The sequence below is a fragment of the Chiloscyllium plagiosum genome, chromosome 43 (genome assembly GCF_004010195.1).
Source record: "Chiloscyllium plagiosum isolate BGI_BamShark_2017 chromosome 43, ASM401019v2, whole genome shotgun sequence".
Lineage (NCBI taxonomy): Eukaryota > Metazoa > Chordata > Chondrichthyes > Orectolobiformes > Hemiscylliidae > Chiloscyllium > Chiloscyllium plagiosum.
Genome location: NC_057752.1, coordinates 10,152,951 through 10,165,278, shown reverse-complemented (window position 1 = coordinate 10,165,278; position 12,328 = coordinate 10,152,951). Strand labels below are relative to the sequence as shown.

At 43.0% G+C, this 12,328-nt stretch overlaps 1 protein-coding gene across 4 annotated transcripts in view; it reads right to left on the bottom strand.

Annotated features, from left to right (window-relative positions):
- The window catches only part of LOC122543369 (zinc finger protein 148-like), a 73,930-nt gene that overhangs the window by 42,816 nt on the left and 18,786 nt on the right, over positions 1-12,328 (bottom strand). For all 4 annotated transcript variants that reach the window (XM_043682013.1, XM_043682012.1, XM_043682015.1 and 1 more), the window contains 2 exons: positions 8,358-8,699; positions 4,895-5,092 (listed from right to left, as the gene is read on the bottom strand). In XM_043682013.1, coding sequence (XP_043537948.1) covers positions 4,895-5,092; positions 8,358-8,687 — 528 coding nt within the window. In that variant the 5' untranslated portion in view covers positions 8,688-8,699. The remainder of the gene's footprint in view (positions 1-4,894; positions 5,093-8,357; positions 8,700-12,328) is intronic.

Genomic DNA, 12,328 nt, shown 5'->3' with positions numbered 1-12,328 from the left:
AGAAGTGGCAGATGAAATACAATGTGAGAAAGTGTGAGGTCATGCATTTAGATAGGAAGAATAGAGGCATGGCCCACTTTCTAAATGGGGAGAAAATTCAGAAGTCTGAAGTGCAAAGGGACTTGGGAGTCCTAGTCCAGGTTTCTTTTCAAGTAAATTTGCAGGTTGAGTCATTAGTTAGGAAGGCAAATACAATGTTGTCATTCATCTTGAAAGGACTAGAATATAAAAGCAGGGATGTACTTCGCAGGCTTTATAAAGCTCTGGTCAGACTACATTTAGAGTATTTTGAGCAAGTTTGGGCCCGATACCTCAGGAAGGATATCCTGGCCCTGGAGTGTGTTCAGAGGAGGTTCGCAAGAATGATCCCAGGAATGAAAGGCTTAACATATGAGGAACGTTTGAGGACTCTGGGACTATACTCAATGGAGTTTAGAAGGATGAGGGGGGATCTAAATTGAAACATACAGAATACTGAATGGCCCGGACAGAGTGGACGTTGGGAAGCTGTTTCCATTGACAGGAGAGACATGGACCGAAGGGCACAGCCTTAGAGTAAAAGGAAGACCCTTCAGAATGGAGATAAGGAGAAACGTCTTCAGCCACAGGATTGTGAATCTATGGAATTCATTGCCACAGAAGGTGGTGGAGGCCAGGTCACTGAGTATATTTAAGACTGAGATAGATAGGTTCTTGAATGCCACGGGGATCAAAGGTCACGGGGTGGGGGAGGGGGGAAAGAACGGGATAATGACATTGATTGAATGGGAGAGCAGACTCGATGGGCCAAATGGTTTAATTTCTGCTCCTCTGTCTTATACAGTATTAGATAAAGAGAACAAGGCAGGCTTATCACAGATACAGAGTGCTCAAAACAGCAGAAACCCTAGGGGAGTATAGAATGCATAAAGGGAAACTTAAAAAAAGGTCATTATGGGAGCAAAAACAGGGCATGAAAGGACTTTCCTTTATTTTATTTGTTATGTCCCAAGTTATATTAAGGGTAAAAGGATAATTAGGGAAAGAGTAGGACCATTAAGGATCACAGTGTGTGGAGTCGGAAGAAGTATGTAGGGTTCTAAAAACGTGTGCTACCACAGAAAGCAGTCTAGGCCAAAACATTGTACAAATTCAAGGAGGAGTTGGATATTGCACTTGGGACTAAAGGGAACAAAGGATATAGAGAAAAAGCAGGAACAGGCTATTAAGTTGGATCATCAGTCATAATGATAAATTAAGGTGGAGCAGGCTTGAAGGAATGAACGGCCGGCCTACTCCTGCTCCTGCTCCTATTTTCTTTACGGGTATGTTAATATAGGCAGTACAGAGAGATCTGGGTGTTCTTGTACACCAGTCAATGAAGGCAAGCATGCAGGTACAGCAGGTAGTGAAGAAGGCTAATAGCATGCTGGCCTTCATAACAAGAGGAATTGAGTATAGAAGCAAAGAGGTGCTTCTGCAGCTGTACAGGGCCCTGGTGAGACCACACCTGCAGTACTGTGTGCAGTTCTGGTCTCCAAATTTGAGGAAAGACATTCTGGCTATTGAGGGAGTGCAGCGTAGGTGTGGCTGTGTGGAATGCTCTGCCCCAGAGGGCAGTGGAGGCCCAGTCTCTGGATTCATTTAAGAAAGAGTTGGATAGAGCTCTCAAAGATAGTGGAATCAAGGGTTATGGAGATAAGGCAGGAACAGGATACTGATTAGGAATGATCAGCCATGATCATATTGAATGGCGGTCCAGGCTCGAAGGGCTGAATGGCCTACTCCTGCACCTATTGTCTATAGCTTCAGCCCCAGCAGGTTCCACAATATAATGCTCTGGTAAATGGTCACAAAAGCATTCGACATTCATCTCCCAGATCACCTCTGCCAATTTGAGCTGTCCATTCTATCAGAATAATGAAGGCCCGGACAATTATTTTGTCATTTTTTTCTCCAAATAAACTCCAATTATTTCTTGCTTAACTTCCTATCCGACAATATAACTTCTGTCTCGGGGTGGGGGTTATGGTTTATGAACTACTTCCACCAGTATTTTCTGGCTTTCGCATTCCTAATCTCTTCTTCCTGAGTCTGAGCCAAGATCCTTTCTCATTGACGCATGTTACCCTTTATCACTTTTTGAACAGAGAACTGGGTATTTTACAAGAGGGATATGCTTTAAACGCCTTTGGTAGCTTCAGGTCAAACAAATGTTTTACACTGAGGGAGGTAGTGGTCAGACTAAACTCCCATCTGATCTGCATGTCAGAGGAACTGGAACCAGACACAATGGCTCAGTCTTTCCAATAGTTAATTGGAGGAAATTGTAGTACTGGAAGTTGAATAAGCAGTATCACAATTTTGCAACAATTCAGTCAAGAGAGATGGTGGTGAGGTAGAGCTGGAAGATGCCCAGTACTATCAGTGTAATTTTATCACAGTGCAACAGGAACTCCAGTCAGAAACACGCATGAGGAAATTCCTACCTTCCAGTTTCTGACATACAGAAATAGTCTGGTCTGCAGTCGCAACACTAGTTACATTTCCAAATGACAAAAGATGTGCATAAACTCAGAAGATGCACACAAGATTTTACAAAGAGAACATGACGGGCTTTGAACTTGGGATGCTCAACTGCAAATGAAGTTCAATGTAAAAGGCATGGATGTTCCATGCACAGGATAGAAGTTATCTAGGGCAAGGTTACAAGTCATCCAGAGGGATTACTGGGCTCACTCCTCACCATATCTGGACATTGTGAGCTGGACACAAGAAAAAGACTAAATAGAAACAGAAACAATTGAGATTTACACCAGTGGAGAACGTGGAGTGTTTTGTGTTTGCAGCAGCACCTTTGATACAGCAATCCAAGAATGATTCCCAGTGCCCCTTTCTCATCTCATTGCCCTGTTTGTTTCCCTATTGCTAACATTTTTTCACTTTTCCTGATGCCAGTTTACACCATTCAAACAAATTGTGATTAACTCCCCAGTAATACACATTTGTTGTCACTGTGACATTATGGAACCATCCAGGCCTTCGTGTGGCCTCGGCTTTATCTAATATGCGAACATACCAGACACTGCATGTGCCTACCAAAGTATTAGGAAAACCCTTGAAACAGTCATTTGTATTAAATAGCTCTCAACAGACACATTCCCACTTCAAGCATAAAAAAGCACCAGGAATCCAATTTCAGGCCTGGAGTTTCTATCAGGATAACAGTACAATCTCGGTCAAGCAGCACAAAAGATCAGGGAATTTTAAATAGAGTTGTACCAAGTATGGATATTTGAATATGAATGTATTTTGGGCTAAAGTGCAGTTCCACAGGGGTTGGAATTGAGACCCTTGTTTTTCCTGATGTACATTAATGACCTGATCTTGGTTTGCAGGGGGCCATTTCCAAGTTTGCAGATGACACAAAATACGTAAGAATTGTTAACTGCGAGAAGGATGGTTCAGAACTCCAACTAGACATCAACAAGTTGGTAGATTGGTCGGATAGGTGGCAGATGAAATTCAATGCAGAGAATTGTGACATCATGCACTTTGGAAGAACAATGAAAGACAATACAAGGGTTCAGTTCTAAAGGAGGTGCAGAAACGCAGGGATCTCGGTGCATCCACGGGCAGAGATTACTGAAGATAACAGGCCAGACGGAGAGTTCAATAAAGTATACAGTGTCCTCGGCTTTATTAATGGAGCACAGAATACAAGGAGGTGATGTTGAATTTATACAAGAGACTTTTTAGACCTCAGCTGGAGGATTGTATACAGTTATGGGCCCCCCCATTATAAGAAATATGTGAATGGATTAGAGAGAGTGCAGAAATGATTTACTAGAATGGTTCCACATACAAGAAACTTCAGCGATGAGGAGAAATTGAAGAAGACCCTTCAGAACGGAGAGAAGGCGGCTGAGAAGAGTCTGATAGAGATTTTTTAAATCATGAGCAGGGTGGACATAGTTAATAGGGTGAAGCTGTTTCTGCTTAGAAAGGAAACAAGATTAGGAAGGGTAATATGAAAAGAAACATTTTCACACAGCGAAATGTGGTGGAGGCAGGTTCAATTGAGGCATTCAAGGGGGCATTGGATGGTTTTTTTTTGGATAATAAAGATGTGCAGAGATATGGGGGAAAAAGGCAGAAGATTAGCACTAGATGATTGAGCCGGAATAGATTATAAAGCCTTTGAAGCCAAGATGAGCTGAATAGCCTCCTCCCGCACCTTAAAAAGATTCTGTGATTACGACTTAATGCCATAATTTCCATGGCCTTTGACTCAGTTTCAAATATCCCCTTATCAGAATTGTTTTTGCCCACAAAACTTACCACATATCCACCCCCCACCCCCCAAACTCCCACAACTCCACCCAGTCAGCACAACAGGTTTCCTCCAACTGTGCCTGTCCAAGGATGGCTCATCACATTGCAGCCAGAATCACAGATCACATAGATCCTTTGCTACTGACCTGATCTGCACTCTCCAGCAATCAACAGTAGCTTCACTCATGTCAGTTTCTCATCAGGCTGTTGCCACAATAATATGATTAAATTAATCTGAATTCAAATTCAGTCTACTGATTCTGTAACCAACAGCCATTGAAACTCTTGACGGGCCTACTTCTTCAGTTGCAGTAAATTTTTGGCCAATGTTTCTCATTAAATGAGCTGAATTCAGTAATATTGAGGACCCAATAATTACGCTCAATACTGCTGCTGGATTGTGCTGGTTCCTGTAGCGAGGGCTTAAATTTGGTCCAATGCAAATGAGAATCTTATGCAAAGAGGACTTGCATGGAGTTTCTCCTCCGCAAGACCAGTGCCACTTTCAGTGCATTCTCCCGATCACATCCCAAGCAGAAACTCCAGGCCACAATCTTTACAAAAACCATTGAAAACTTACTTTGGAAGGAGTGCGGATTTTTTTACTCTTTTGTTTCTTCATCAATTCTTCATGCTGTCTGAGCTTCAGCAATTCTTCATTCTCTCCGAGCTTCAAAAGATTTTCATTTTCTCTCAATTTTTCTATGTCATCTTGTTCTCTCTGCTTCTTTCCATCAAGCTGTTCAACTCCTTCAAGCACCCTGCTTTTCCCTAGTACCTTTGATGAGAAGAAATAACACATAAGGAAGGTTTCACAGAAAACAAGCGCAAGGTGATATAATACAATGGACACAATAGTCATGACCAGTCTGTGGCTCTCTACACTATTGATACTGCTATGCCCTTGGTGTACAATGGCAGCTGTGGCTCAGTGATAGCACTGAGTAAAAAAGTCATTAATCCAAGCTCCACTCCAGCAACTTCGTAATCCATGCAACACCACAGAATCCCTAGAGTGTGTAAAAGGCCACTTGGCCCAACAAGTCCACACTGACCCTCCAAAGAGTAACCCACCCAGGCCTATCCCCTTACCCTATTCTACATGTCCCCTGCCTAATGCATCTAACCTACACAGCCATGTAGACTATGGGCAATTTCCCATGGCCAGTTCACCTAACCTGCACATCTTCGGATGGTGGGAGGAAACCAGAGCACCTGCAGTAAACCCATGCTGGCACAGGGAGAATGTGGCAAACTCCACACAGACAGTCACCCAAGGCTGGATTCGAACATGGGTCTCTGGGGCTGCGAGGCAGCAGTGCAAACCACTGAGCCACCGTGCCACCCCAGTATCACACGAAGGACTGTTACACTGTCACAGGTGGCAACTTTCAGATGAGATGTTAAACTGAAGTCTCAACTTTTCTCTCAGGCAGAAGTAAAACATCCAATGGAATTATTCAAACAGCAAGGAGGTTCCCCTGGTGAAATGGCCAATGATGATGCTGTGCTAAACATCTTGCCAAATTAAACTAATCCTTTCTGCCTGCCCATGGTCCATATCCCTCCATTCCTTGCTTATAGATATGCATGGAGAAAGTGAGGACTGCAGATGCTGGAGATCAGAGCTGAAAATGTGTTGCTGGAAAAGCGCAGGTCAGGCAGCATCCAACGAGCAGGAGAATCGACGTTTCGGGCGTGAGCCCTTCTTCAGGAAGAAGCCCTTCCTGCTCCTTGGATGCTGCCTGACCTGCTGCGCTTTTCCAGTTATAGATATGCATTTCAAAAAGCCCCTTAAAATGCCCCTATTATATCTACTTCCACCACTACCCCTGGCAGTGCATTCCAGGCACCTAACCACACTTTGTGTAAAAAACTTGCCACCTCCCACCTCCTCTGAACTTTCCCCCTCATACTGTAAATGTATGCCCCCCGAGCATTAGACACTTCAACTCTGGGGAAAAACAATTCTGGCTGTCAACCCTACTTTTGCCTCTCAGAAGTTTATAAACTTCTGTCAGGTCTCCCCTCAACTTCTGCCGCTCCAGCGAAGACACCCCTAATTTTTCCAGCCTCTCCTTATAGTTCATACCCTCTAATTCAGGCAGCGTCCTGGTAAACCTCTTCAGCACCCTCTCCGAAGCCTCCACATCCTTCCTGTAATGTGGCAGCCAGAATTCGATGCAAAACCCGAAGTGCAGCCTAATCAAAGTTTATAAAGCCACAACACCACTTCCTGATTCTTGTACTCCATGCCCTGACCAATAAAGGCAGACCGATGAGAACTTTATTAGTTAACTGATCAGGCATTTTGTAAGATGACAAATCTATTACTCTTAAAAAGATTATTACATCAAATATATTCCCCCAATGCCATCATTCTGATTAAGTTGATAATCCTAAGGTATCACATAGAAGCTTGGTTTAGAAGGCATACCTGTACAGTAATAAACATTTTGCTTACCCACACACTTTACTTCCTAGGTCTTGAATTTCAGCCATGTTACATTTAAAGTTAAAGTGCCAATGTAACCATTCATAAGGTCGAGACTGCCAGCCCCAAAATAGGAACATGCTGCCCTTTGTGACAGGCAAACTGCACACTGACATTCACAATTTTATCATCATTTATACAACCAATCAAATTACTTAAAATGCTTTACAGGGAAAATAAATCAACTGTCATTTTGGCTCAGTAAGTTTACATTAAAACCTTTTGTGATTTACCACACTGGTTTAAGAATGGGATATTTTAGTTACACAGTTAGGTTGGGAAGGCGAGGGCTGTTATCCTTGGTGAAAGAGGGGAGATTTGATAAAAGGTATACAAGATCACGACAAGCTAAGTTAAGGCAGGAAAACTCTTTCCTATTAGCTGGTCATTATTACAGAGACAAATCTTTTATTCCAGACCTATAAATTAATTGATTTTAAAATTCTCCTAGCTACCATGGAGGGATGTGAACTTATCCCCAGAGCATCAGCCTAGCTGCCTGGATTACTAGTCCAGTAGTATTACTGCTAATGCTACCATCTATCCAATCAAACGGTTGGGGGAACTGAGAGATGGGAAGCTGTGGAGGGGAGATCTCCATAAAGGGATGAGGTCCATGACAGTCCTGGAAACAACAGCTTGGTGTTCAGTGATGGGGTCACGGTCCAGAGGTAGATAGGAGCAAGTGTCTGAGAGCTGGAGTTCAGCCTCTATCCAGGGTTTGCGGGCACAGACTACATCAATACAAGGAACCACAAATGGAACTAAGCATTGTGCAATCATCAATGACATTCCCACTACCGGCCTATCAATTAGGGAAAATATTATGGATTTATGTGGAACAGACCGCACCGTTGGGCGGTGAATAGGCTCAAGATAGGAAAAAAGTCCAGTGCGAGAGTAATAGGCTGAACCAATGGGTCTGCCTGGGCAGTCCTGTTTGTGGATTTTGGGAAGAATGGAGAAACAGGCCAGGCACGGTTGGGGGAACTGAGAGATGGGAAGCTGTGGAGGGGAGATCTCCATAAAGGGATGAGGTCCATGACAGTCCTGGAAACAACAGCTTGGTGTTCAGTGATGGGGTCACGGTCCAGAGGTAGATAGGAGCAAGTGTCTGAGAGCTGGAGTTCAGCCTCTGCCAGTTAGAAGTCTGCACACCAAAAGACAATCGCACCCTTATTGGCAGTTTGAAAACAGGATAGAGGCTGGACCTGAGAGAATGGAGTGCAGCAAGCTCATAGGTAGACGAGTTTGAGTGAGTGAGGGGAGCAGAGAAATTAAGGCAACCAATGTCACATCAGCAGTTCTTAAAGAAGAGATAAAATGCCAGTGAACGGCCAGAGGGAGGGGTCCAGGTGGGACAGGAATATTGGAGTCAGGTGAAAGGCTCGACATGGCAGGGAGAGGACCCTTGTCCAAAGAAATGGGCATGGAGGCGAAGACGACTGCCTTTTTGGTCAATTCACAAATCAATCTATTAGCTTTTTATGATTTGCATACTTGGGACTCCCAAGGCTCTTTAAGAGAGTTTTTGAGAAATGGCACTTACTTGAGGTGCACAGGGTAAACTCTGTGTTACAGTAACAGGAGCATGACTGTCTGGTCCATCTGCACTTCTCAACGTGGTCTGAGTCATTGGGTCACTGCTACTTATCATTCCTTGATGGCTAATTGTTCCGCTCTGGAGGAGGCGGTGAGAACCCACCATTTCGTGACTTACAGAGCTATCCTGCAAGATTCCAACTTCACTGGCGTTGTCTTGTAACATGGCATTGTCAACAAGAGATGCCTGTTGAGGAGCTCTCCCATACTCGAGGAGGGGTTGTTGTCCCCCTACTGGGACACTGGGAAGATCGGAAATTCCATCCACCCTGCTCATCTGGCTAGAATACTGCAAAAGAAGTACAATCATTAGAGATCACTTTGCGGAGAAACTAAACCGCACATACAGAGAGTTGAATGGTCAAGTGAAGGACCAGTTCAACCGACAGCAAGATGAGTGCAGAGAAATACAACAAAATATAAAGCATTGTCTGTTCCTTATGTCTGGTACTGAAGCAGTACATGTACTGCAGCAGTTCAACACGACAGCTCAATACCACCTTCTCGAGGACAATTAGAGATGGGTATTAAATACTGGCCTAGCCAGCAACACCCGCATCCTCTGATTTTTTTTTTATAAACCGGACAAAGCTTTCTTTGAATTTTCTCCCAGTAAGGGACGGATGCATGCTTGGATATGGTCTCATAGTTGACAGTGTCCCTGCCTCCTCACCGAAGTCTTACTTTGTTCTTTGGCTACAGGTTCACAAGCAAGGCAACATTTATTGTGGATGCTTGTGCATGCGTGATAATGTTAGTGCTAGTGCTAAAAACAGCGCGAGAGCAGAGGGAGAGCTAGGAATCCTTCAGACAGCAACTCAACTTCGGACTCCCGAGACTTTGTCCAGCAGTCAAGAGAGAACCCGAGGAGAAAGAATGTCAGAGTCCCAGAGTTAAAGGCAGGGAATCAGCGGAGACAGACAGCAAGTCTGAGGGAGTCAGCAGAAGATAGAAAAAGCACAGAAAGTTAAAAAAATGTGACGAAAGAGCACTGCAAGAACCTGGCTGTTTAAGATCATGCAGGCAGAGGGGCAATGGGTGACCACTATGCAATGCAGGAATCCCGCACGTGCACCTCATTCTCCAACTAGTATGCAGCTCTAAATGACACTGCAGAACGGCTTGTGGTGCTGCTTGGAGGTAGATACCTGTATGAACACAAGTCAAAACAATTCATGTTCACTGTCTCCACTTTGGAAGCACTTTAAATAACAATGCAAACTTAGAAACCACATCACAAAAATCAACGCTCCTGTCTTCAAACAGTGAGTAAATATGATTGAGAAACATACAAAAATCATGCAAAAATCTAGTGATGATGTAAGTGATAGCAAATTTTATTACCAATCACAACTGATGCATGTGACAGTTACGCAAAAATTAGCCAATGTTATCTGTACTACAAAACAGTCAATAAAGCAAACTATTGCTGGAAATCTGAAATAAAAGCAGAAAATGCTAGAAATAAGCAGCATCTGTGAAGACAGAAAGAGAAGTAATGTCTGAGGTCCCGCCTTTTCTGTTCCTATTGCTCCCGAGAAATGGTTTGCTTTACATATGTTGTCATCAATGCCAAAGGATCAATTCCGTTCTCAGATTGCAGTTGAGCAACATTTTCGCCAGTGTTCAATAATTTCACTGGAACAAGAGACGCAAAGGCTGAAAAGGCAAATGGAAGTTTAGATTTGGTGCTGATGATTGCACCATGATTTGCAGTCATCCAAAACGCAATGGAATAGTGCCTGCATCGCTACATTCCGACAAAAATGCCAAAAGCAACATTTTGGGTGAATCATTAATAATGTCGATCACATCCATTTACATTCTCTCTTTCTGATGCTCTGACTCCTCATTCCCTATCTGCACTCCACTTCTTGACTTTTTAAAAGCTTAACTTTTCATTTTCGTTTGGCTGAAGCAGAACCAAAGCAGAGAGGAGTGAAGCCATCACTAAGGTTCGACAGCTTTGTTCAAACATGACCAATAACAAGGGAATACCTGCAAGGCATTCCCATCTTTGCTGTGCTTTCTTGGCAAGACAGACAAACATTGTGGAGACCAAAAGAGGGGGTGATACAATGCGAGACCACAATGGCAGGTATGCTGTTCCTCTCAGTATTGAGATGCAAAGATGAAGCAATCTTGTTACTCATTTGTGGAGAAGATCTTGTCACTCCTGAAGAGAGATATCATCTCAGCCACTATCTGAAATATACAAATGTTTGTTACCAAAAAGCAACATGACCACCCTGCAAAAAGCAACCTCTGCACTTGTGATGTGGTTATCGAGGGAAAGGTTGTAAAGAACCAGAGGTTCTTAGAATGACAAAACCAAACAGTTCCTTTTAGAAATGCATCGTGCAGAAAGAGGATATCAACGCTTCCTTTGCAAGACCTAATTTCTCAAACAAAGAATAGCATAATGATCCCAGTTCGGAGCATACTGGACAAGCTGGATCTTTGTTATGAGCTGACTTCATACAATCTTTTAAAGAATAGAATGCATGGGAGAACCAAGGTTGAAGTGAAACCCAAAACAAAACCTTTACTCTATAAAACAAACACAGGAAGAATGACTAAGTAGGTATACCGAACAGGGAAGATAATGATTCTAAAGCATGTAAACTATGTATAAAAAAAACTTAGATGCTCATGATTAACAATGTAAATGACTAACAGACAAACTGCAGTCTAATATCCCATAGGGATAAATGCACTTAAAATGACCGATGCGGTCAAGGTAGACACCACCAGATGTTAGTGACAACATGCCTCCTCAATTCCCATTAAAGCTCTATCACCTTTGCAAGGGATTCAAATTCTTCATTGCTAAAGATCTAGCTTTGGAACTCCTTCAAAGCCTCTCAGACTCTAACTGCCTCAATGATTGCTCGCACCTTAACAGTTGAATCCCCAGGACTTCTGACAGCTCCCATGCATTTCATCACTGACAAAAAAAAATTCAGTTTTTAATCAAACAGTTAACTTTACCAAGCTGCCACTGAATTTCTCAATGCTCTTTTTCTCAACTGCATCAAGCAAATACTGTGGGCAGATATTGTCAGGAAAGGGCACAAGTCTGAACACAAATAGCATAATCATTCAAAGGGATGAGTCAGCCACAGCAAAGCAACCAGAAGTACCTAAAGAAAAGTATACAAACTAAATCCATACAACCATTCGACTCTACTGCAAATATTGATTTGTCTAGTGGGGAATAAACAATTGCACAGATTTTGATAAGATAGGACAGAAAGGGTTTGAAAAATCACATGCCCATCCAAAGATGAGTTTACTTCCTCAGTTTTCAGAAATGAATACAATGCTTTGCCTGAACGAACTGGCTTCAATACCCTGCTTCATAGAACTCCAATGCCACAGAAATCAAACACTGGATACCTCCCAGTTATAGATGCCAGTCCGAATGAGCTCAATATACTCAGCATAATCTTGAAGCAAGGTTTTGATGCTGTAAACAAATGTAGACTGGCTGAGAGTGCTGTAGTAATGTTCCAGGCAACCTACACAAACGCCCAGGAGATTTCATTGCAGGAATGTCCAATGCTTGCAAGGAACTCGTCTTCCAATGGGGAAAGCTTCACACTGCAATGGCATTTATACCTTGCTTTAGCAAAAAGATTTGCAGATGCCAGTCTGTAGGCTATCATCAAATTCAAACTGATTATGGTGGGTTCTGACAATAGTATTTTAAGTGGCCATCATTACAACGCAAGCATGCCAGGTTGTTATTAAAGCTTTAGAGACCGAGATGGCAGACTTACATTTACATTCTACTCGATGATGAGCAAGACCCGACTTCCAGTCTAGCACTTGAATTTCAGGCTGTCGTCCCAGTGATAATTTTGATGACATTCTCCACAGCGGGAGATTCCAGACACTTACTGTTTGCGACAAATT